The sequence below is a fragment of the Muntiacus reevesi genome, chromosome 4 (genome assembly GCF_963930625.1).
Source record: "Muntiacus reevesi chromosome 4, mMunRee1.1, whole genome shotgun sequence".
Lineage (NCBI taxonomy): Eukaryota > Metazoa > Chordata > Mammalia > Artiodactyla > Cervidae > Muntiacus > Muntiacus reevesi.
Window position 1 is genome coordinate 7,889,193 of NC_089252.1, and position 27,295 is coordinate 7,916,487.

The 27,295-nt window shown below is 41.2% G+C and overlaps 1 protein-coding gene across 1 annotated transcript in view; it reads right to left on the reverse strand.

Annotated features, from left to right (window-relative positions):
• DOK6 (docking protein 6) overlaps positions 1–26,312 on the reverse strand; it is a 394,048-nt gene extending 367,736 nt beyond the window's left edge. Inside the window, exon 1 of the mRNA XM_065935112.1 lies at positions 25,986–26,312. Within this exon, the coding sequence (XP_065791184.1) occupies positions 25,986–26,051 (66 nt within the window). The 5' untranslated portion in view covers positions 26,052–26,312. The remainder of the gene's footprint in view (positions 1–25,985) is intronic.
• Positions 26,313–27,295: the final 983 nt, after the last annotated feature.

The window sequence follows — 27,295 nt, forward strand, 5'->3', positions numbered from 1 at the left end:
CAGTCGCTCAGTCGTGTCCGAGTCTTTGTGACCCCATGAATCGCAGCACACCAGGCCTCCCTGTCCATCACTAACTCCCGGAGTTTACTCAAACTCATGCCCATCCAGTCAGTGATGCCATCCAGCCATCTCATCCTCTGTCGTCCCCTTCCCCTCCTGCCCCCAGTCGCTCCCAGCATCAGGGTCTTCTCCAACGAGTCAACTCTTCACATGAGGTGGCCAAAGTATTGGAGTTTCAGCTTCAGCATCAGTCCTTCCAATGAACACCCAGGACATGATCTTAAATTATCTTAAATATTATCTATAAATCTAAAGAAAAAGCACATAAAAACAAAGAGAAGTTATACCTCAGAGGGATGAAACTGAAAGAGAGGAAAAAATACTAATGTAAAAATATATCTATAAAAGTTTTCTTGAATGAAGTAATATATAGTCACTGAAAATTAAAAAAATAATAAATTGGAAATAATTTAGGGAAAAATAAGCAAACAAAAGTATTTTTCAATACCTTCATTAAAGTGCAAAGATAATACTTAATGCTATTCTGCATCCTGAACTTCTTACCACATCGTCATCAATCCTAGCTTACTGAAACAAAGCCCCAGTTCAGGACCTATCTCTGCAAGGAATTCCTTCCCACTTGTCTACAATCCACTGGAAACTGCCTCTAGCCACGTAAGCACAGGACAGACAAATGTAGGACTGTCGCCAGCAGTCAGTATTTAATTAGCCAAACTGTGAGTAAGATGCGTTTTTACATTCTGAAACCTTGCTGAAATACAGCAATGTGTATATCTGCTCCCTCTTGTCTCAAAATAATATTATGTTACGAACAATGAGCTTAAAGTTTCACCCTTCTCACTCAGTTTATCTATCGGTTTGCTATCTTTTTATATATTCAGAATAACTGCAATTTTAAAATTGTCCAAGTTAACAAGTTCTAGGGAAATTTTTCACTAAAATTTTAATTACAATTAAATTTCAATGTATTTAAAATTTCTTTATCTCTTTTTCTTGGGTTATTATAACGTATAGTTTCCTATAATTTAATGACTGGTTTAAAAAATGTTTAAAGGCAGGATGCTGTTTATAATGAAGTAAAATTAAAAATAAGATAAAGAATTATTCTGTTTTGTAAGATATTAACTTAAGAGAAAACTGGATAACGAGCATACAGAATTCTCTGTACTATTTTTGTAACTTTCATGTAAAATTATCTCAAATAAAAAAGTTACAAATTATAAAACTTTGATGCAACAATTCCACTTCTAAGACATTATCCAGGAGATAAGGGGAATTCAACAATAGCAGATATGTTAAACTAACTATATAATATCCACAAATCATACCCACTGAAAATTGTGGGCCCCTGTATTTATTATGAGAAAGTAAAAATTATCTTGAAGTGCAAACAGGAGTCCTACTGTTTGCTGTACTGTAATAAAAGTCCTGCCCTATATTTTATACTCTATATTCCCTACTGTATATAAGCCATAGTCTCTATGTTTTATAATCTAATCATTAGTCCAATACAAAGCAGAATAAGCTAAAGGCTGGGCTTCCCAGATGGCACTAGTGGTAAAAATCCCACTGGCCAGTGCAGGAAACATAAGAGATGTGGGTTAAACCCTTGAGTAAGAAAGATGCCCTGGAGAAGGAAATGGAAACCCACTCCAGTATTCTTGCCTGGAAAGTCCTACAGACAGAGGAGCCTGGTGGGCTGCAATCCATGGGGTTGCAAAGAGCAGGACATGACTGAGCAACTAGGCACAAAGTAAAAATCAAGTAAGTGCAGGAGCTGGAAATCAAATCCATTTAGTTGTTCAGCAGTTAATATTTACGTGTCTCCTTCCCAGAGTCAACCATGAGGCTGAGCACCAGTGGGGGCAGGGGGGTAATGGGGAGAGAGGCAAGGTCCCTGTCCTGCAGGGGCTTCTGGGATGAGTTCCCTCTATTTCATTATTTGTTAATATATAGATATATTAATATATATATATATATTATTATATTAGATATATATATAATATATATTAATATATATATATATATATATATATAATATATATTAGTGGAAAGAATCTGCCTGCAATGCAGGAGATGCAAGCTCGATCCCTGGGTCAGAAAGATCCCCTGGAGGCGGGCACAGCAACCCACTCCAGGATTCTTGCCTGGAGAATCCCATGGACAGAGGAGCCTGGCGGGCTACAGTCCATGGGATGGCAAAGAGTCAGACAGGACTGAAGCGACTTCAGCACACACATACAATAGTACAGATACGGCATCTACAGTATTTAGTAGATGGTCCATATTTTAGTCATGTTCATTTTCTCACAGAAACTTAGACCCAAATGTTCTCTGTAAGAACAAAAAATGTTGTAAGAAATTATCACTGGTATTTATGTTCACCAATCTACAAAATGTTAATGTAAAAGACAGTTCATAATTGTTTACTTCTTAGTTTTCACTAGAAATTAAGGTTTTTAAGTTGAGAGTTCTAATTTAAGCATGTAACTGAAACAAAAAGGAATAATATGGAAACACTTCAATATGCAGTAGGAAGTAGGATATGTGTTTTCAATAAAGGAGGTATGAGAAAACAAAAAAAGAAATTCGAACTCAAGATGTTTTTTAAGGTAATCTGAAAGTACTCCTTTGGGTTTTCATTTCCATGTGGGTAACATTAAGGCACTGAAATATCATGTCTAAAGGTCATTTTTAATTGCATTTCCAATATTAAGTCAAGGAAAAGGAATTAAATTCTCAGTGAAGTTTCTGATGCAACTTAATAACAAATCCCAAAATGCAAATGACAAAAGATTAAAAATCCTGGACAACTTTGGAGAGGAAGTGTTCATATTAAGTTTGCTGGAGGTAGAGAGTAAGATCAAGGTTCATTACACCCAAATGAACAGTGGGGAGAGAACAGGGAGCCCAGATAAAACCCACAGAGATGCAGAAACGTCGTCTATGAAAAACACTGCACTGAACCTGAAAGGAAAAGGACAGACTATTTAACAACAGTGGTGAGAAAACTGGCTAAATATTTAGAAACATAAATCTGATCGTTATCTCACACTAAGCATTATTCCAGGTGAACTTACAAACCTACACATGAAAATTAAAATTGAGAATGGTTAAAATAAAATGTATAAGAATATCTTTATGATATATATTAGGTCAGGGAAGAAATTCTCCAAAAATAAAAAAAGGTAGGTATGTATTTCTAGCTACAGTATTTTAAAGGTCAAATAATCTTAAAGATAGGCTTGCCAGATGCCTTAGTATATAGACAGAGAAATAAAATCAAGGGGGACACAATCAGAAAATCAAGTATATGTCTAGTAAGTAAGTAAGTGAAAGTCACTCAGTCGTGTCTGACTCTTTTCAATCCCATGGACTATAGTCCATAGAATTCGCCAGGTCAGAATACTGGAGTGGGTAGCCTTTCCCTTCTCCAGGGGATCTTCCCAACCCAGGGATCAAACCCAGGTCTTCCACATTGGAGGCAGATTCTTTACCAGTTGAGTCATGTATCTAGTAGAGTAGCTTAATTTTCGGATTGTCCCCTTGACTTTAATACTTTATATGATTTCTTACATTTTAATTCAGAAACAGTTCTTCAATATTTTAATTCAGAATCATTTTGTATCTGATTACAGATGGTTAAAGGATGCCATTTTTTAAATCCTTTTTTTAAAAAATAAGAAATTGCATTAATGATGATTTAATGAATAAAATAAAATACTGTAAAATAAACTCAAATTTTCTTACATTTTAAATATCTTACAAAATAAGCATAATTATGAGATAATTGTAAACTAATTTCATGAGCAAATAAATTGAAAAGCAGGAAAAAGGCATATAAAAAATAGGAGCAAAGCACTATAACCAACAGAAAAAAAAAATGAGAGGAAAACCACATATTGTTTAGAAACGATGGAAAAGGCTTTGTAAATGCGGTGACTTTTTAAATGGTCTTAGGACTTCCCTGGTGGTCAAGAGTTAGGAATTTGCCTGCAAATGCAGGGGACACAGCTGCTATCCATGGTTCAGGAGTATCCCACATGCCTTAGAGTAGCTGGGGGCATGTAACACAACTCCTGGGCCCAGGCTCCAGAGCCCATGCGCTAAAATGAAGTGGGGCCTCCATGCACCACAGCTAGAGAAACCCCACACGCAGCAACAAAGATCCAGTGCAGCCAGAAATAAACAACACACTTTTAAAATGTATTTAAAAGTTAAATGGTCTTAAGGACAGGTAGCACTGTGACAAGCCATGACAGCGAGAGCAGGACAAAAATTACACGGCATGTAACATACAAAGTGTGCTCTTCTCTAGTTTTGCTGCCTATACTGGCTCTTGCATTTTTTGGCTTGATCTCTATACAGCATCCTCACTTCCAATATTGATTGTGCCAACTCACACCTCAAATGCACAATTATTATTGTATTACTCGCCTACTTAAAACTCCTCTTCTGAAAAATCAGTGAACACACATCATGATCATAACTTACTATAAGTATCTTCTAAAATCCCCACTCCAGAACACTTTACATTCAAGAGGTGCTGGGTCACTCGTGGTTCACAAACTCAGATATCCTGTGACCTTTGCCCTGCCCAGGTTACTCCGTTATTCACCCAATCCTTCCTCCACACCCGCTTGATGAGCCCGCCTCATTCATTAGAACTAACTCAGTCACCTCCTTCTGGGTTCTCCGTAGCAAAATCCCCTCCTACCTCCTTCACCATCTTCCCCTGCAAAAGGTGCATGTGACTGCATGGCAACTGTGTGGTTCATTTTGACCCCCTTATTAAATGTGCTCCTTGAAGGCAAGATTCGTGCTCTTTGCTTTGATGTGTCCTGGGCACCTAGATAGTGTCTGTGCAGAGGAAGACCTCAACCCATTCAATATTCCATTAGATCCAAGATATGCAAAAAACATAGCTTTCCTCTAAGTGTCAACCAACTAGAAAAACTCACTTAAAAAGATTTCATTCAAAACAGCAACAAAACCTTTAAACTACATTAAGAGTAAATACAATAAAATGTTGGAAATATATGCAGACATGAAGAATTGGACCTGTTTAACAAGCTCATGGATAAGAATATTTAATAAATGAAGGTGAAAAAATTGGCTCACCATACAGAAACCAATAGATTACCAATGTAAAGCCTAAAATGAGGATTAACTGCAGGTTGATTAAATATTGAAATGTATACACAAATACATGAAAGCAACTGACTAAAATAGAAAAATAGCAGTTTTATATTACCATGTGGAGTAAATTCTTAAGACTCAAAAAGTGTAAGCCATAAAGAAAATAAATTTGATTTCATTAAAATTTAAAATATCAGGAAGACACAAGAGACTATAAGTAAATTTAAAGGCAAGTCATAACATGAGACAAGATAATTGTATAGTTTATTAACTGCATTTGAATAGTGTTCAAAATACAATGAGAACCCTTGTGAACCATTAAGAAAAAAATGTTGCACAGAAAAATGGGCAGTGGAACTGAAGAGACAGTTCATAAACCAGGCATATAAACTGATCAACAAACATATGAAAACATGTTCAAACTGTAGAGAATATGTAACTTTCACATACTCACTTCCCCATAGGAGGAAAAAGTCTTATCTGAAAATACCAAGTGTTGGTGAGGAAGCAGGGCAGAGGGTATCAAACTCAGGAGGGAATTTATCTGGATAGATCATCTGGGAACAATCTGGCAAAATCTAGTTTGTGTTGACCTATGCCCAGAAATGGAGAAGGAAATGGCAACCTATGCCCAGAAATGGAGAAGGAAATGGCAACCCATTCCAGTATTCTTGCCTAGAAAATTCAATGGACAGAGGAGCCTGGTTGGCTACAGTCCATGGGATTTCAAAGAGTCAGACACCACTGAGCGACTGAGCATACACATGCCCAGAAAATCCGCCTCTAAGCATATAACCTAGAAAAAAAATGAATTGATAAAGATCTGGTACAGATATACGATGGAATATTACTCAGCCACAAAAAGAAATGAAACTGGGTCATTTGTAGAGATGTGGATGAAGCTAGCATGTGTCATACAGAGTGAAGTTAAGTCAGTAAGAAAAAACAAGTATCATATGTTGGTGCACGTGTGTGGAATCTAGAAAAATGGTGCAGATGAACCTAGTTCCGAAGCAGGAGTAGAGACACAGATGGAGAGAGTAGATGTGTGGAAGTTACGGGAAGGGCGGGATGAACTGGGAGGTTAAGGCTGACATACACATACCTGCCATGTATAAGACAGACAGCTAGCGCGAAGCTGCCTTCTAGGACAGGGAGCTCAGTGACCCGTGATGACCTAGACGGGCAGGGTGGGGGGAGTGGAAAATAGGTTCAAGGAGGAGGTAATATATGTGTACATAGAGCTGATTCATTTTGCCATACATCAGAAATTTGCACAACATTGTAAAGCAACTATACTCCAATAATAATAATTTAAAAATGCGCACAGTTGTACTATGAAATACAAATTGTGTGATACTTATACCAAGGAACAGTGTACAGAAGTAAAACTGAATAAACAGGAACTCCATCAAAATGACTAAAATCTCAAAAACAATCTTGAGCAAAGATAAATATTTTTCAGGAAGTTACAGAGGCTATGATTCCAATCACGCAAAGCTGAAACTATGCAAAGCAATAGTATGTATTATTGAAATAAGTTTTGAAATGTAATAAATGTAGAGAAATTATGTATAGCATTATAAATCTAAGTGTACTTCTGAAGTTACTGTGTTGGGATACAAAGTGAAAGTTGCTCAGTTGTGTCTGACTCTTTGCGACCCCATGGACTATACGTTGCATGGAATTCTCCAGGCCAGAATACTGGAGCGGGTAGCCTTTCCCTTCTCCAGGGGATGTTACCAACCCAGGGATCTAACCCAGGTCTCCTGCCTTGTAGGTGGATTCTTTACCAGCTGAGCCACAAGGGAAGTCTGTGTTGGGACACAAAAGGGGCTTAAATTGACCCATTTTATTTCTACATTTAAAAAACTGAGGTAAATATGGCAAAATATTATTCTTAATACAGTTATATATACTCTGCTTGAATTTTTCATAATTTAAAGAAATATGGCAATAGCTATTACTTCTGAGGGTGTGATATAATAAGTTGTCTCATTTCACTGGAACAACTGTAACAATTATTTGTGAGCAAAGTGAAAACACCCAGGCAAGTGAAAATGCACATATTTTAAAAACTGCAATTCTACCTCGAAACACGCTCCTTGGAGAAACTTGGATATATGGGATCAAGAAGAATTATATAAGTGTATTTGTTGAAGTATGGTTTAGAATAACAAAAACAGCAAAACCTCAGTGATATCCATTAACAGAGAAAGTGTAGTTTATGTATATAATACGGGACAATACAACCAATGAAATAAACTAGATCTATGTAGTAACATGGATAAATATTGAATACAGTTGTTCAGTGTGTTAAAAGCAAGAGGTTCAAGTGGGTCTTTAACGTTTAACATTTTTTCTATCTTAAAAAAATGGAAACAAAAAAATGCAGGATTAGATTGATAAAATATGGGTAGTCTGCATGTGTTGGTTTGTAGTATGATTCTATGTAGTTTCCAGTATGTTTGAAACATTATGTAATAAAAAAAAAAACTAAAGGAAACAATAGTAGATATTGTCAATAGCTTTGAATTATATATTTTAGTTTAATTATTACTCTAGGTAATGAGAACCCTGGTAAAATTTAAGAGGGGGGAATTATATGTTTCAAACTGAAATTTAGGAAAATTAATCTGGCAGAAGTACAAGGATAATTGAGCTGGCAGTAAAAAGAACTATTGGAAAATCTCACCAACATTTAAGCCTGAAGTTAAAAAAGCAGAATTTCAACTGGAAGGAGACCACAAAAGACAAAGACATCACAGTCAGCACCAGCAAGATACAGCATTTGGTTGTTTGCAGTGATTCAGAGAAATGGAAGAGCCATTACCATCTCTGAGATCTGATACCGAGTCATTTTGAAATGACTGACAGTCTTAATAGAAATATCTACTCAAACATGTTTCCATATGATGAAGTGACAGGTTTGGGGAAAAAATACAGTATGTTCTATGTAGACTCATTGCATTGGGGGTGCAGTATGGGTCATAAGTAGGAAAGTTTTCATAAAAATTTGGGCATGCCAATCTGGAGATTGGAAATGAGATTAAAGTTTTAAATATCTACTTGCAGGTCAGTTCAGTTCAGTCGCTCAGTTGTGTCCGGCTCTTTGCGACCCCATGAATTGCAGCACGCCAGGCCTCCCTGTCCATCACCAACTCCCAGAGTTTACTCAAACTCATGTCCATTGAGTCGGTGATGCCATCCAGCCATCTCATCCTCTGTCGACCCCTTCTCCTCCTGCCCCCAATCCCTCCCAGCATCAGGGTCTTTTCCAACGAGTCAACTCTTCACATGAGGCGGCCAAAGTACTGGAGTTTCAGTTTCAGCATCAGTTCTTCCAATGAACACCCAGGACTGATCTCCTTCAGGATGCACTGGTTGGATCTCCTTGCAGTCCAAGGGATTCTCAAGAGTCTTCTCCAACACCACAGTTCAAAAGCATCAATTCTTCGGTGCTCAGCTTTCTTCACCGTCCAACTCTCACATACATGACCACTGGAAAAACCATAGCCTTGACTAGATGAACCTTTGTTGGCAGAGATATCTCTGCTTTTTAATATGCTATCTAGGTAGGTCATATCTTTCCTTCCAAGAAGTAAGCGTCTTTTAATTTCATGGCTGCAATCACCATCTGCAGTGATTTTGGAGCCCAAAAAAATAAAGTCTGACACTGTTTCCACTGTCTCCCCATCTATTTCCCATGAGGTGATGGGACCAGATGCCATGATCTTAGTTTTCTGAATGTTGAGCTTTAAGCCAACTTTTTTACTCTCCTTTTTCACTTTCATCAAGAGGCTTTTTAGTTCCTCTTCACTTTCTGCCATAAGGGTGGTGTCATCTGCATATCTGAGCTTATTGATATTTCTCCTGGCAATCTTGATTCCAGCTTGTGCTTCTTCCAGCCCAGTGTTTCTCATGATGTACTCTGCATATAAGTTAAATAAGCAGGGTGACAATATATAGCCTTGATGTACTCCTTTTCCTATTTGGAAATAGTCTGTTGTTCCATGTCCAGTTCTAACTGGTGCTTCCTGACCTGCATACAGGTTTCTCAAGAGGCAGGTCAGGTGGTCTGGTATTCTCATCTCCTTCAGAATTTTCCAGTTTACTGTGATCCACACAGTCAAAGGCTTTGGCATAATTAATAAAGGAGAAATATATGTTTTCCTGGAACTCTCCTGCTTTTTCGATGATCCAGTGGATGTTGGCAATTTGATCTCTGGTTCCCTGCCTTTTCTAAAACCAGCTTGAACATCTGAAAGTTCACGGTTCATGTATTGCTGAAGCCTGACTTGGAGAATTTTGAGCATTACTTTACTAGCATGTGAGATGAGTGCAATTGTGCGGTAGTTTGAACATTCTTTGGTATTGCCTTTCTTTGGGATTGGAATAGCTACTTTAGATGAAATCTTTTGAGAAGGAGGAATAAAACTGTAGTGCATGCCAAGTCGCCTTTATCACTTCTGACTCTTTGAGACCCTATGGACTGTAGCAGGCTCCTCTGTCTGTGGGATTCTCCAGGCAAGAATATTGGAGTGGCTTGCCATTTCCTCTTCCAGGGCATCTTCCCTACCCAGGGCTTGAACCCACATCTCTTATGTCTCCTGCATTGGCAGGCAGGTTCCTTACCACTCGCGCTACCTGGGAAGCCAAAAACTGTAGGGCTCAGGACGAAATAAAGATTCTAAGAATAGGTTGAGTTTAAGAAACAGATGATTTCCCCTTGAAAATTAGTTTGTGTACACTGTATGGAGCATTAAAAAAAAAAGTTTAAAACTGAAAAAAAAAATGAAACAGATGATTGAGAGACATCTTTCAATGGTGGGGGCTGGGAGGGTGGGGGGAGGAGCAAAAACCAGTGAAAGATGAAGATGTGGCCAACAAAGCAGAGGGAGGCACCAGTTCAGGGCAACCTCGCCTTCCACATGGACGTGACAGCAGGTCTGAGGAGGTGCAGTTATGGCTGGAAGTCGGTAAGGTCTATGTAATGGCAAGTCCAGAAGTGGAGGGCTTTCTGGGTGATACTACCTATGCTTCTATTATCGGACATTTGGGGAAAAAAAAAAACATGGAATGACAGAGAAGAACTAGCTGTCAAAGTCCAGGAGGCTCAGCACCCCAGTAAGGAAGCATGACTGCCCAATGCAGGTGCAGCCAAGGTGTGATCAGCCTACAGCCTTCACTCTGGTTACCACGCCTTCACTCACATCAGTCCACGCGCGTCACTCTGCCAGATTAAAATGTCTAAAACACCTTCATCAAGCAATTGCTCTGGATTAAAATCCTGCCACGTTCCCCCTGTGTATCAAATATAAAATTCAGTGAAGTGTGTTGCCGAAAGCCAAGAAAGAAGCACTGTCCCAAAGAGGTGAAATGTATTAAAAACTCCAAAATAAGGATATGTCTTCATTGTGGCTAGTCAAGTCAGTGCTTGTTATTTAGAAACATTAATGTCAATACGTGAAATGGTGTGCGGTCTATTGCGTGCCTGTACTTTGAATATTTTATCTTATTTACAGCTAACAGTAGCCCTATAGAATTGTCTTTGGCACGTGACAATCAATTTACAGATGAGATAAAGAGCTGGGAAGTCAGTGGACTCAACAAAAGGTCCTTCCAGAGCTTGTCCTCTCCATGACCCTGTGCTAATGCCCGAAGCCTGGAACTCTTGAACTGAGGCTTAAATCTTGTGAATAACCTGAAATACTGAGATTTCCTCAAGCAGAGGTTTGCGGAGTGTTGTTTCAGGGACCAAAGGAATGTAGGCATTGCTAGAAGAGGGGATCCATCAGTTTCACTAAGTCATAAAGTGACATGTCAGAAAAGCGAGCATCAAGGAAACGGAAGAAGACCTATTTCAGAATGATGCTTCTGTGTGTAGGACTATTCTTTATAATGGTCTTCATGTTTAACAATAAACTGTGAAAGTTGCTCAGTCACGTTTGACTCTTTGTGACTCCATGGACTACATGCAGTCCATGGAATTCTCCAGGCCAGAGTACTGGAGTGGGTTGCCATTCCCTTCTTCAGGGGATCTTCCCAACCCAGGGATTGAACCCAAGTCTCCAGCATCACGGGTGGACTCTTTACCAGCTGAGCCACCAGGCAAGCTTAACAATAAAGACAAGGGAGAAAATTTCATAATTCTCCAACACATTTAAAGTGATGCACACACCATGCTTTCAAGGCTGGAAGATTACGTGTAGCTCAAGGAAAGTGGTAACAAGATCTGAGGACCCCCTGGAGACATTTACCTTTGAGATTAGGAGTCAGACACGGTGGAGACAAAGTATTGGAACAGAGACGTTGAATGGCTCTCATCTACACTGGAAGGAAATGTACACAAAACAGGAGTTTCATAATTTGTATAGGTCATAAAGAAAAAGTATCATTCGTTCAGTCGTGTTCAGACTCTTTGTTACCCCAGTGGACTGCAGCCCGCCAGCTCCCTCTGTCCAAGGCATTTCCCAGGCAAGCATGCTGGAGTGGGTTGCCATTTCCTCCTCCAGGGGATCTTTCCATGTCTCCGGCACTGGCAAGTGGTTTCTTTACCACCAAGCAACCAGGAAAGTCCAAAGAAAAAACACATAACATGTCCTAATCAAGCATGCCACACCAGAGGAGAACCTCTACTGGGGTGAGAGTGAGATGCATTGTCTTCAAAATGTATGCAGTGGTTAGCACTGGTATTCTGAGAAGAAACCAGAAATGACTATAAAAGAATGACACTTTTGGACACATGGTGGTTTATCTTACCTCGCTTAAAATCTCCCTATAGAGAATAAAGATGATATCTGATCTGCCCAGTGAAGAATGTGCTATTTTATTATTTTTTTCCATTTATTTTTATTAGTTGGAGGCTAATTACTTTACAATATTGTAGTGGTTTTTGCCATACATCGACATGAATCAGCCATGGATTTACATGTGTTCCCCATCCCGATCCCCCCTCCTGCCTCCCTCTCCACCCCATCTCTCTGGGTCTTCCCAGTGCACCAGCCCCGAGCAATTGTCTCATGCATCCAACCTGGACTGGCGATCTGTTTCACCCTTGATAGTATACTTGTTTCATTGCTGTTAAATGTGCTATTTTAAAGGGGGACCAAACACAAAAGCATGTTTTAAAATGTTAAGCGCTGTAAAAATACAAGTTGTTGGTATGATTCTTAATGGAAAATTCCTCTTGCTCAAAAAGTTATCACAAGGTTCTAACTCATATAACTATTTGAAATTTCACAACCAATATTAAAAATCAATATACACATAAAGCATAGTCAAAATAGCAACTGAAACAAATAATACAACACAATATAGGAAATATATATGATGTTGTAGAACTGAATTTTAAATTTTGTCAGCCTTTAAACAAAACTTATCCTCTTCAAAAAACAAATGCACTTTGGGGGGTTTTGTTACATGGTGTGTTTTTGGAGAAGCTAAATTTTAGTGCTTTCTCAAAAGAATTTTCAGAAAGGGTCTTTAAAGTGAAAGTGAAGTCGCTCAGTCGTGTCCGACTCTTTGCGACCCCATGCACTGTAGCCTACCAGGCTCCTCCATCCATGGGATTTTCCAGGCAAGAGTACTGGAGTGGGTGAAATTGTTTTTCATCTAGGAAGCATCTTTCCTTCTGGAAGCCATTTCCTTCTCCAGGAGATCTTCTCGGCCCAGGGATCGAACCCAGGTCTCCCGCATTGTAGGCAGATGCTTTACCATCTGAGCCACCAAGAAAGGGTCTTTAGATGAAGTTAAAAAATATTCCAGAAAAAAAATGAAGTACTGGGTAACATCTTTTCAGTCAGTTCAGTTCAGTTCAGTCACTCAGTCGTGTCCGACTCTTTGTGACCCCATTAGGTAAGATGTAAGGCACATGCTAGCTGATATATTGCCTACTACAGCCTTTGTATTGCAATTTCATTGATATTCCTAAGGCTAATTACGAACAGGAAAATTACAAAGTGCCTCCAAGACAGCAGTGCCAATACTACTTTTGTGTCCATCAAAACCCTGGCAGTGCAGTTCTGAATATAAACTTATCTAAAAATTTAACAAAGATGTATTGACGGCCTGTCTTTGTGCCAGGCCGGGTTGGCCTGACACTGGGTCTTCCTCATCTCAGAACGCCGCAGAGCAGAGACCACTATTAGACTTGCAGGTTGTTCCATCACCAAGTTGTGTCTGACTCTTGGTGACCCCATACTTCCTACTTCAGCTTGCTAGTCCCTATGATGAAAAGGACATCTTTTTTTTTTTTTTTTTTGGTGTTAGCTCTAGAAGGTCTTGGAGGTCTTCACAGAACTGTTGGACTTCAGCTTCTTCAGCATTAGTGGCTATGGCACAGACTTGGATTACTGTGATGTTGAATGGTTTGCCTTCGAAACGAACAGAGATCATTCTGTCATTTTTGAGATTGCATTTCAGACTGCATTTCGGACTCTTCTGTTGACTGTGAGGGCTACTCTACTTCTTCTAAGGGATTCTTGCCCACAGTAGTAGACATAATGGCCTCCTGACTTGGAGGCGTTGATGCAAATTTTTCTTTTCCTTCTTTTTATCACTTCATCTTGATATATTTCATATTAACATATCCTTCGTTAATATATTTTTTAAAATTAATCTTGATATTTTTAATTGAAAAATGTACCAAATAGGTTACAGATTCTAATTACATAGAAAAATGATTATTTCCTTCACCACTGATTCTGAATCTGAAATGAGTTGTAGATAGCCATATGCTTCAGGTGTCATACTATTTTTCAAAAGTAATCTTACAGTTCCCCTTTCACGTCTTATCCAGCTACTGAAATTAACCTGTCATCAGACAGCATAATAACTGAAACTATTCCTAGATGCTTTATTTGGGACTTCATTTACTTTGTATTCTGGGCAGTTTTATTATCATTTAAAAAGGAGCTGCAATGAGGTATTATCTCGGGAATCAAAATAGCTAATAGCACTTTTTGGATGGGAATGTAGCCAAGTGGTCTCTTACTGGAGATATAAAAAGAAATTCCATTGAAATTGTTGCTGACCTTTATCTTCTTCTAAGTAATGGCATGTTCTAAAATTTGGACAAGGTGGCTCACTTTGAGTTCAGAAGCAAAGAGAGAAGATTTCATTGCTGTTTGCTCCCACAGTCAAAGGAGTATTCAGGCTGCTCGGCTCCTAGTAATTAAGGTATCCTGTGGGCAAACCTAGCTCATATAAGCCTCCTTCACAGAGAACACTCACTTGCAACTGCAAGATAGTCAGCATTTGTATTTTTCACAATTCAAAGAAAGAGAGGAAGTCTATTTCAAACTAAACAAGCTTCTGCACAGCAAAAGAAACCGTCAACAAAATAAAAAGGCAAACTATGAAATGGGAGAAAATATTTCCCAATCATTTATCTGATAAGGGGTTAACATCCAAAATAAAACCTAACAACACTGTTAGAAATGGGCAAAGGACTTAAATAGATTATTTTCCGAAAAAGACATATGGATGTTATACAAATGAAATCACATAGTGTATAACCTTTGGGGATTTTTTTTTTTTCACTCAATATAATTCTCTCAAGATTCATCTTTAGGGGGTAACAAGAGTTTAATCTTTTTTATTGCTGAGTAGTATTACATGATGAGGATGTCCTACAGTTTAACCATTTATCCAATGATGGATATCTGGCTTGTTTTCAGTTTGGGATATTTAAAACAAAGCTGCTATGAACATTTGTATGGTTCGCATGAGAACAAAAGTCTTCATTTTCCTGGGATAGGTTACCAACGGTACTGCTGATGGCAGTATGGCCCTAGCATAGTTTAAGAAACTGCCACATTGTTTCAAGAGTGTCTGAAGGAAATCACATCCCCAACAGCAGTGTATGAGTGCTTCAGGTTTTCTGTCTCCTGCTAGTATTTGGTGTGGTCACTGTTTTTCAGTTTAGCCTCTCCAGTAGGTATTTACTGATAACTCATGATGCTTTTAATCTGCATTTCACTAATGGCTAATGTTGACATCTGTTCATGTGTTTATCAACTTTTGCAAAGTATCAGTTCATGTTTTTTGCCCATTTCCTAATTGAACTGTTGTTTTTTAAATTTAACTTATAGTTTTAAGAGTTTTTTATTCATGTTATCTGTTAAAGATGTGTAGTTTGTAAATAATTCCTTCCCCCATAGCTTTTTAAAATTTCTCTAAACAGGCTCTTTCATAAAACAAAAGCTTTTAATTTTGATGGAATTAATTTATCAAACTTTCATTTTAAGAGTCACACTTTCGTGTCAAGACTAAGAACTCTTTGCCTAGTCCTAGTTCCCAAAGTTCTTTTATGTTTTGTTACAAATTTCATAATTTTACTTTTTACACTTTAATCAGTAATCTATTTTGAGTGATAAGGTGTGAGGTTTATGTTGAGATTCATTTTTTTTGCCTACAGATGTCTAATTTTTCCCAGCACATTTGTTTGAAAGATATCCTTTCTTCATTAAATTGCTTTTATATCTTTGTCCAAAATTTGTTGGATATATTAGAAAAACCTTTTTCTTAATTATATGGTCTAAATGTATGCATCCATCGAAGCTCCTAAGCTTTTCCATGGATGAACAGAGTAACTCACTAAATATGCTCTAAATGTCCACACTAGTGGTGACTACAACAGAAAATGAATTCTAGCATCTACATATTGCTAAGGACAATTACTTAATCAACAATGCTCTAAAAATTAGTTACTTTAGAATATATTTAGCATATATTGGATTTAAGTATATTTTAAAATTTAATTGTATCACTTCCAATAATGCTGTCTTATCTGCTGGGTGTCTTAGTTGCTATTAGTTGTGATCAAAGCTGACACTGGATGATTCAGAAGGGAAAACATTTATTTAATATTTTATTACCTCAAATCAGGAACAACAGGCTAGAGAACCAGGTAAAAACCACAGTATTCACAGTTGAATAGAAAATAGTGAACTGGAAGGACTGTCTGTAGTAAACATCTATCTTGAATCTCTGAGACACAAAACTATGCAAAAAGAAGGAAAAAACCAAAAGGCACAGGACGTGTGGTACAAACGATTTAACATGTGAGTAATGAAGGAGAAAGAACGGACAGAATTAACGTGTGAAAGAGTAATGGTAGATCATCTTTCAGAGCTGCAGGAAGATATCAAGCCATGGAATAAGCAATATTATACACCCCCAAATAATGAACAGAATAAACACTGCACCTCCACATTTCACAGCAAACCCCCTGAAAATCAGGAAAAAAGAAAGTTACAAGTGGCCAGAAGAAAAAAGACCAACCCTTTTCAAAAGGTAACTATGACTGATGGCTGACTTCTCAATGCAAACAACAATAAGTTGAAGAACTGGTTCTTCTCCGTGCTGAGGAGAAAAAATACTTCTACATCAGTGATTCTTAATCAGAGCTAGCCACTAGAATTACTAGTGTTTTTCCAAGACACTAAAACTCACTCCTATTTGGTCTCCTTGCCAGAAGTCCTACTTGACTGCAATCCTTTTTACACATCCAAGATTCGTGGATGTTGCTAATTTGAGAATGAACGTTTAACCTTTCTTGTAAACACATTAGTGACTTTCCAGATCCTCAGGATACTGCAAGCCTCTTTAGTCTGGTTCTTTACCTCAATGTTCCATACCCATCCTGGGGTCGCCAATATGCAGTCCCTCACAAATATCGAGAACCATTTTTTTAATCAAGGGCTAAATAATGTACAGAATTGTGCAAAGTATTAGGAGCAACAGTATATGTGTTAAGCAGCCTTTGGAGTTGTAAACAGTTGCTATGTTCTAAATGTACAGAAGAGTACATTTCATACTTATACTTAAATTTGGTACCTTAAAGTTATACATTATCATTTGTACCTGGATGTACTTTTATTTGAGGCTCTCCTGAAAGGTCGATCTAGTCAAAACTATGGTTTTTCCAGTAGTCATGTATGGATGTGAGAGTAAGACCATAAAGAAAGTTGAGCACCGAAGAATTGATGCTTTTGAAATGTTGTGTTGGAAAAGATTCCTGAGAGTTCCTTAGACAGCAAGGAGGTTCAACCAGTCCATCCTATAGGAAATCAGTCCTGAATATTCATTGGAAGGACTGATGCTGAAGCTGAAACTCCAGTATTTGGCCACCTGATGCGAAGAACTGACTCATTGGAAAAGACTCTGGTGCTGGGAAAGATTGAGGGTGGGAAGAGAAGGGGAAGACAGGATGAGATGGTTGGATGGCATCACCAACTCAATGGACATGAGTTTGGTTAAACCCGGGAGTTGGTGATGGACAGGGAGGCCTGGCGTGCTGCAATCCATGGGGTCACAAAGAGTCAGACACGACTGAGCGTCTGAACTGAACTGAACTGGTGGTTCAGATGGTAAAGTATCTGTCTGCAATGCAGGAGACCTAGATTCAATCCCTGGGTCAGGAAGGTCCCCTGGAGAAGGGAATGGCTACCCACGCAAGTATTCTTGCCTGGAGAATCCCATGGACAGAGGAGCCTAGCAGGCTATAGTCCATGGGGTCACAAAGAATTGGACATGACTGAGCGACTAACACTTTTGGGGGCTTCCCTGGTGGTTCCGACAGTTACAAAGCTAATACTTAAAGACTCCAAAGTGTAATGAGGTTGATAAAAGCATCGGTAAAATGACATGGGTCCTTTCTACAGCACAGTCCCAAGGGTCCTTAAAGCACTGAGAGAGATATAATTCCTTTTTTCTAGTAAGTTAAATGAAATGTGCATAGCTTTCTAGGCAAGTTCAAATATGTCAAAAGTATGGTTTCATTCTTTTTCTTGAATAACATGTGAAAAGTTTTACCAGACTTATATATACAGAGATATAGAATTTTCTCTTACTGGCTGCCACCCTTTAAAAGTTGTAATTTTTAAAAGATACATTAAAATTCAATTTTAAACTAATACCAAACATTTTTCCACATAAAAGTATAATGTGAAGATGTACAATTTATCTAATAAATATGAGACATTTTATGAACATTTTATTCTCCTGGAGTAGGGCTAGGTGCCTTTACATTGTTAGGGAAAATAACAATTCAGCATGAGTGAGGGCTAACAACTCATTTGGAAATATATACATATTCTACTTAATAAAAAACATATATATGCATGTATTTAGGTATGTGTACATATGTACATTCACAGACACATACACATGCATATTTTAAAGGTTAGTGAATGGTCAGAAAATGTATTTCATATTTACAAAATAATCAAGACAAAAATAACTACACATGTTTACACATGTAATACATCATACATTTAAACATTTACAAGTATAAGTGAGAATGACATATAGTCAACTTTAAAAAATAAAGAAACTAAGAAAAGAAAAGGAACATCATTTAAGTATGCATAGTTGAATTCTTGTCACTTAAAAGCAGCTGGCTACAAAAATAAACAAATAACTGACCTCGGCCTCTTAGCATTCACAGTATATTTCAGTGCTGTCTGATGTTAAAGACATTGAGTACCTCTTACTGAATAACTGTGTCACCCCTTGATTTGCCAGATCTCAGTAAATGTGCATTATTTTTTAGTTGTGTTTTTCTTCAAATAAACTCACTTTCCACTAGGTTATTTCAAACATAAGCTTTTGTATAACAACCTTAAATAAAAGACTATTTTTCATAAATAAAGGTAATGATAAAATAAACAGATTTAAATATTTTTAAAGAATTTTAAATTCTACCAGAACACTGTCAGTTTTTGAAATTTTGGGTTTTGACCCAGAGATCATCTGGGTTTTAGATGGTGCAATGGAAATGAAATCATGGCCATTCAAAGTGGACTGGAGAAATACCAGTATAGAGACTCCTTATTGTGGCATAGATTCTCTTACCACATAGCAGTTTTTCTAGCTTTACTGAGATATAATTGACATATAGTATTGTATAAGTTTAAGGTGTACATCATAATGATTTCATATGCATATATTGTGATCTGATCAATACAATATGTTTGTTTGCTCAATCACCCAGTCATGTCTGACCCTGGGCAACCCCATGGACTGTACGTAGCCTGCCAGGTTCCTCTGTCCGTGGAAATTTTCCAGGCAAGAATACTGGTGTGGGTTGCCATTTTCTTCTCCAACTCATATGGCTTATTATGATCCAACTGGAACAAGATGTTAGAATAAAAATAAATTCTTCAAAACAACGGCCACTATTTAAAATACATAGACTTCAGATTAAACTATTTTTTTACATTATTTTATACTCATCCACGATGTCAACCTTTACAGAGCACCTCTGAAATACTCTTAAGGAAACTGGGAATGTAAAACTTATAGAAATGGTGACCACTGTTTGGTTACCCTATGTACAATTTATTTTGGTCATCTGCAAGATCTCCCTGAGTGCTGAGCGTAATCTTTGTTATCTGAGGGGACACCATCTTTTAAAGTTCACCTCGCCAGCAGTCAAACCTCCCCTGGTGGCTCAGAGGGTAAAGTGTATGCCTGCAATGCAAGAAACCCGGGTTCGATCCCTGGGTTAGGAAGATCTCCTTGAGAAGGAAATGGCAACCACTCCAGTGTTCTTGCCTGGAGAATCCCATGGATAGAGGAGCCTGGTACGCTACAGTCCACAGGGTTGCAGAGTCAGACATGACTGAACGACTTCACTTTCACTTTGCTAGCAGTCATGTATAAACCCATCAAGACAAAAGCTGAGATGTGAACTCTCATATCTCACCCCTGATTTAATGACTTCCCCCAGGTATTGCATGGGCATAATCATTTCATATCAAAATCCAGCAAAATGTTTTGGTTTGGTTTTTACAGGTAGGCTTACTTTTATTTTCTTTGCTTTTTGGCTTTAAGGTTTGAAAATGAAAAAAAAAAAAAAAAAACTTAGTCATGCCCATATGCATAGGTAGGAATGTTTCAAAAAGGAAAAAAAAAAATCTCACTAATGCAGATAATAGAGTTTCTTAGGATAGCTAAAATGTCATATACACAAACATGTGGCTACAAACAAATTAATATACAGAAACTGAATAGATGGTATACAAGACCATTTCTACTCTAAAATTCTAAGAACAAGTGAGACTTGTAGACAGATAGAGAGATAGAGAAATAAGCGGCATGTACACCTAACATTAAACACATACATAACAGCCACCATGAATAAAAACCTGAATATTGCACAGAGAGCTCGGCTCTGTGCTCTGTGATCACCTAGATGGGTAGAACTGGGGGGGAGAGAGAAGGGAGGAGATATAGGTATACATATAGCTGACTCACTTCATTGTATAGCACAAAATAACACAACAATGTAAAGCAATTATACTCCAACAAAAAATGCAGAGCTAAAATAATTAGAATTTTATACCTTCTAAATCCATGTTTAATGAGAATGAGATAAATAATAAATCATCATGTATATAACAGATCCACTTCAGAAAGCAAAATGCCTAGCATATACCATATTCACAAATGAGTAAGGATTTAAAGGTACCCAATACAACTTCCACGTCTTAAATCCTTAGATTGAGAACTCATACCTGTGGTAATGATCCTGAAAGTTCTTTCAAACTTCTGAGTGGTCAAAATTATTATGCCTATATCTTATATTAAATATATTTATTATATGTAATCCTTGGCAAACTGGAAATGCATTTCATACACGACATAATCTCTTTTCACAAAACAGTTTCTAGAGATATGGGAGACCAGAAAAATTTTTAAATGCTCTAGGGACCAAAAATATGCAAATGCACACACGAAAGTTCCCATTTGTGGAGATTCTATAAAGGGATAAATTTTCAGGAAACATCTCTCATGAAAACCTACTCTCTTCCATCATCAGGTAAAAGCTATTTGTAAAAGGGCAGGAACACTCAGAAGAGTTTACAAGAAGCAGACAAATAATCATCAGACGAGGCATGGGGGTGTCTTGAGGTTTTAATCCAGGAGGGAAAGAGGGCAAGGGACAGACGAATCCACGATCGGTTGTTCTAACAAATGGAGACTATGCAGAAGAGAAAACCCTCAACAGATGATGAGCTCATCAAGCCGCTGCTCATCAGACACTCCAGAAGCTTGCCCAACTTTCCCCTCTTCCTCTACGGCCAGGTGGGGACACAGTGATTACCGTAAGTCCCCTACATGTGAACCTTCAAAGTTGCAAACTTTCAAAGACGCCCCTGTGTCCCAGCTGTTGAACTGTACTACTGTACTTTTCAAGATACTGTACTGTAAGGTTAAAAATGGTTTCTCTTTTGTGTGCTTTTTATGTATTATTTGTATGAAAAGTATTATAAACCTATCACCATACAGTAGTATATAGCCGATTATACTGGTTGGGTACCGAGGCTAACTTTGTTGAACTTAGGAACAAACTGGACTCACCAGCACTGTCGGAATGGACCTCATTCTTTCGTAGGGGGCTTGCTGTACCCCTGCCCTAACGCACCATGAGGAGGTCATGGAGAAGATGCTGTGCTGTGCTAAGTCACTCCAGTCGGGTTCAACTCTCTGTGCCCCCATGAACTGTAGCCCCCCAGGCTCCTCTGTCCATGGGATTTCCCAGGCAAGAATACTGGAGTGGGTTGCCATGCCCCCCTCAAGGGAATCTTCCCCACCCAGGGATCAAACCCGTGTCACTATGTCTCCTGCATTGGTAGGTGGGTTCTTCACCACTAGCGCCACCTGGGAAGCCCCACGTACTGTTAATAATAAGCCTGACTTAATACGACCTGACTCTAGAATATCCATACTCACACACCCAGTGTATACAACCTGACAAACAGTAGGTGCTGCATAATTATTTAACCATTTGTTGAATGTGTAATACCACCCTGAGACGCTCCTTCAATACCCACACATACCAAGCCAACCTCTCACCTGACTACTAAGAACTAGAAAAAAGCTACTAAAATACTATCTGTGAACACCTGCCTGTGAACACACACGTTGATGTATTTGAATAAAATTCCTTGAGAACGAAGTGAGAGCCTAGAGATAGTCAAGTTTCTGAATCACGGTAGCCTGTTTGCAGTCTGGAACCTGTGCGCCGACGACAGTGATGGTAATGATGTGATGTCATTCCACTACGCTGCATTTACTGCTGCTATATTTTTAGAGTCAACAGGCTAAGCATAAAGTGACTAAGTTTCAGTGATGGTGTTCTATCTGCAAACCAAGAACAGCTTGGGTATTTTGTAATGTATGCCTTGTTGATTAAACTTAACCTGTTAGAGGTCAGAAGAAAAACAGATAATCAAGGCTAAGAAATAAACAAAACTGACCAACATGCATTTGCTTTGTTTATTTTTATTATAGTTTTTAAGTACTCTTTTCTTTAAAAAGAAAATACTGGCCACCGTTGTATCCCGTGAATTATAACATTAATCATGCAACAGATAACACAGTGAAAAGAACTAAACTACTGTAAAGGCTTTTAAATCCTGCAACATGAAAATATATTATAGAAATAGTAATGTATTACAGTGAAAAATAATACAGAATTTAAAGAAATGATTCTTTATGAGTCATGTCATTATATTTTTAATAACACGTTTAAAGATACAGTGATTTAACAAGCATATTTTTAAAGGGCAAAAGTAAAATTCAGGAAAATGATTCTATTTTCTTCTCAAAATTATTTTCCTAAATGGAAGAAAAACTGATTGAGTGACGACAAATTTCAAAGCAAACAAAAAAGTGTTTAACATTTACCACTTGATCCAACTGTTTGGCTGAAGAAATATCCACAACAGGTAGCACTAGTTTCTATTAAAAGACACAGGACAGGGGCCCTTTCAAACACTGACCTGACCCGGAAGCACCTCTGGAAAAGTTGCCCCAGGGGGTAGAGGGCAGGAAGTGCTTTTCTGCCCTCATTCAGCATAATAATAAGCACTAACTTGTGAGGAGTGAAGGGCATAGTAAACATTTTATCTCAAAATATATTTGCATGTCATCCTTTTTATCTCTGATAGGATTAGCCTCATAACTAGCCCTTCACCCTCCCCTTAGAATACTATAAAACTTGTTTCCTGAAAGCATGTCTTCTACCCATAGTAAATCAAGTATCTGTGCATATTTAATTAGATTTCTATTTTGAAACTTAACCCATAAAAGAACTATGATGTATCTGCTGAGTTAAAAATATTTTGCTTACAAAAGCTCATAGTTCTGAGTCCATAAAATTAGGAATATGTGTTATTAACTATGAAAATGAATGCTTAGATAATTCCTATATCTCTGATTTGGGGTATGACTATACATTTTCATTTTTAAGGCGCACAATATTCACTTAGTGTTTTAACTATCTTAGGGACCCATTTAAAACTTACTAAGCTTTACAGAATCATGTTCTGTCATTTGAACTCCCTCTTTTGAATATTAGCACATTCTGAATAGAAAAGTTTCTAAAGTTTAAGTAAATATTTTGCAAAACAGTCAAGGCTAATGTAGCTTAATATTTTGATTTACTATTAAAACCAAGCAAAAAAAAGAAAGAAAGAACACCAAGCAAAACTGTTTCAACACCAACCTCTGAAGTTCATATTTCTCAAGCAGAAATGGAACACAAAAGCAAGTCCTCTGAACATAAACATGCTTTTACTGTTTCCTGGGTCCCTTACACAGGCAAGGTTCCACGCAGTGAGTGTGGGAAGAGAGGCTTTGGAAAGGAAATGAACATTGGCACCCATCTTTAGGGGGGAAGCTGTGTCTGGTGATCTAAGAGGACATTTCAAAGGCTGCAAATGTCATAGATACCCAAGAAGCGTTCAATACCGTTCCCCTGGATCCTATCTTATAATTAAGTAGCAAATTCGGTTTTAATTGTAGGAAACCCTGGAAAGTTCTGACGGGGGAAGAATCCTACAGACTCCAAGGCCAAGTGCGCAAGGCTCTGCTCCTCCTTATTCTGATTTTCACATACCGGGTAACTGTGCAACCAGACGCCGTCTCCCCGAGGGGGCTGAAATCACCCATCAGCTTATAGCGTGTGAGGTGTCAGACAATGGAAAATTCAAGGAGAGGGGCCAGAGTGCTGAGCTGGCGCTCTGTGGGAGAGCAAAGGGCGTCAAAGGTCAAGTTCCTGAAACCCTTCTCTCCCGTCCCAGCCCCACGCTCTAGCTCCGCACCTCCTGTATCGGCTGATGGCTCCGGGGGCCACAGATGGATGCACCGTGTCCGGGCCGCGCGCAGCTTTTGCCGGGGGGTTCTTCCCTCCCTTTCCGGGAAAGAACGAGGCGCGCTTCTCTAGCCAGAGGAGCCCCGAAACCTGGCCCAGGGCGCCCGCCCTCTCCCGCCGCCTGGGGCGCCAGGCTGGGGGGGTGGGGGAGGCTCGTCACCCTGCTCTGTGCTCCCCGCTTGGACGGATCTGCTGGGGCTCGAGAAGGGGTCCCGTGTGTCCTTGGGGTACCGCCCGCATCTCCCAAGTGAAGCCAGCAGGGGCAGTACCCACAGGCAAGTTAGCCTGGCCCCTTCCTCCGCCCGGCACCTGCGCCCACCAGCTGGCCAGGCAGCGGCTCCTGGGTGCGGGCGATCCTTCTTCTTTTAGGGACTCTGCCCTACCTTAGCTTTCCAACGATATATTAAATATCTAGCATTTACCTTCTCCTTTTTCCTTTCCTTTCCTTCCCCTTCCTTCCTTTCCTTTTAATGAGAAAATAAACGAAGTTCTCCCTCCCTCTCCAAGTTAAGAGTGCTCATCCCTTCAGCAAAGAAAGCAGAGAATGTTCTCGGTCAAGGCCGCGTGGCCCCAGGATCCCGGAGCTCCGCAGAACTGGAACTCAGAGAAGAGTGAGGCGGAGAGACATCCAGGGAATCCGCAAAACGGGCACCCTGCCCTCCGCACATGGAGCGTTCCTCGCGCCCCGGCCCGGCCCGGCCCGGTGGGTGTCACGTGCTCAACTCCACGTCGCGCTCCCCCAAGGGGCCCCCCTCCCGGCGCTCCGACCCCGCAGCTCCGCACCCACACCCCCAAGTCCGCCCAGTCGGGCCAGTGCTCTGCCCCCCACCTCCCCCCCGCCTCCGGCTTCCTCCAGTCCACATCCCGGTCCTCTACCACCATCTCCGCGTTCCTCTTACCTCCTCCTCCGGTCACTAGTGAAGTTTTTACAACCCTCAAGGGTCTACACTGTCGCTCTCCCAAATCGGGCAGAGCATTTTTCAAAAGACCGTGAGTGGGCCTCCAGAAACTTTTCGGTCGCCGAGGCTCCGGGGTCAGCGGCCGTGAATACACACCTGGCGCGCACACCCGGGCGCAGGTCCACCTGTCCCGGCGCATCGCGAGTCGGGGAGCCTGCCCGCTGGCAGCCGCAAAACTCGCCGGCTCGCCCCACAGGGCCGCGGGGCGCTAGCCAGGCATCGAAAGAAAAATTGGAAATGGGCTGGGGCAGCGGGGATTGTGAAATGGTGACGATTCTGGATACACACTCACAGGAGCGTGTGTCCACGCCCTGCACACCGGACCGTTGTACCCCGAAGGCGCACACTTCCCGAGATCAGAGCCCTGTGGATGTAACCCCCCACCCGGGGCGCATCCATCTCGGAACTGATCATCCTTTCGTCCAGGCGACTTCTCAGTCTGGGTCTGAACCAGCGCCGCGCACCGGAGGATGCGGATCCGGGTGCTCCCGGCGCCCTCGCCCCATCTCCGAGCCCCCCACCCCGCGCCCCCCGAGGCAGGTGCGGGCCCCCAGCCCGGCCGAGCAACAAACGGGCCGTGCGCGGGGGAGCCGGGTCCCTGTCCGCCTCCGTCCCCGCGTGGGTCACCTCTCCCCGCCCCCCACCGCCAGCCGCGCCAAACGGGCGCCGGGGACGAGAAAGCCGCGCGGGCGACTCACCCCCAGCTTCCTGCTGCGGATTTTCACGTAGCCCTGCTTGACTATGTCGTTAAAGTTGGAGGCCATGGTCGGTGCGCTCGGCTTCCCCGGGTCGAGAGCCGCCGCCGTCCGCCGCGGGGTCCGCGCAGGTCTCGCATGCAGCCGGCCGCCCCCGAGCTCCCGCCGCCGGGGACGCGGGCGGGGTGGCGGGGCGACCGCGGGCGGGGAGCGAAGGCGGCCCGGCGCCGCGAGCCGCGCGCGCCCTCCGCGTCCCGGTCCTCACCTCCGCCCCCGCCGCGCGCCGCCGCCGCCGCCCCCGGCCAGCACCCTCGGGCCGGCGGCTCCCTCGGCGGCGCGGCGCCGGCCGGAGCGCACCCGCGCCGGGGAGGGGCGGGCCGGGGGGGCGGGCCGACTCGCCCGCGCGCCTCCCTCCCCGCGGCCCGCGCGGCGGCGGGGCCGGGAGACGCTCGCCAGACGCGCTTCATCACTCGCGGCTCGGGCGCCGCGCTCCTCCCGCCGCCCCGCGCCCCGCTCCCACCCCGGCAGCCGGGGCCCGGCGCGCTCTCCCCGGGCGCGGGGTTCTTTCCCCGGCTCTGGCTCTCCACGCCCCGGGCTGGACCCCGGGGACCCCGTGGCGGAGGTGGGGGAGAGGGTATGCGCCCCGGGAAGATAGGCCGAGGAGGGGAGCGAGACAATCGTTTATTTCGAGGGCAGCGTATACAGGGCGATTTGATTCCTGCCGCACACGCTCGCGTGCCCGGTCTGCGCCCCGTTAGGAAGTATAAAATCGACGCCGAGCCCTTCCCGGTGCACACAAAGAGACCGATCGTGCGCATGTGTCTACTCCCTCGGCTGCTGGGGAGACTGGAGCGGTCAGGCGAGGCGCCGGCCGCCGACGTCCTCTCCCGAAGAGGCGGCTGGCCCTGGACTGGACTGATGTGTGCCCGCGTTTTCCTGAACCGTGGCTAAAAGTGGCTTGTGGCTCCCCGTCTTCTAGAGGAAATGGAGACCACAGCTGCTCCCGGTGGATGCAAATGATTCATTGAAACGTTCCACTCAACAAAGCAACGAAGAACTTTGTCCCCTTAATGTAGGAACACATGACATTTAAGTAGGCTCTTCTCTGTTGTAAACGAAATCTTAAGCTAAAAATTGTTTGGTAAGATTGGAGGAAAAACGACGGAGTATCAAATGTTGGCTGGATGCAATATATGGATTTGTGCCACGGGAAAGGATATTTAATACCTTAGGTAAGGATGTTTCTAATTAAGGGAAAAAATGTATCAAGATTGAAATTTTTCTGACTCCTTTATTTTATAAAGAGTCAATAT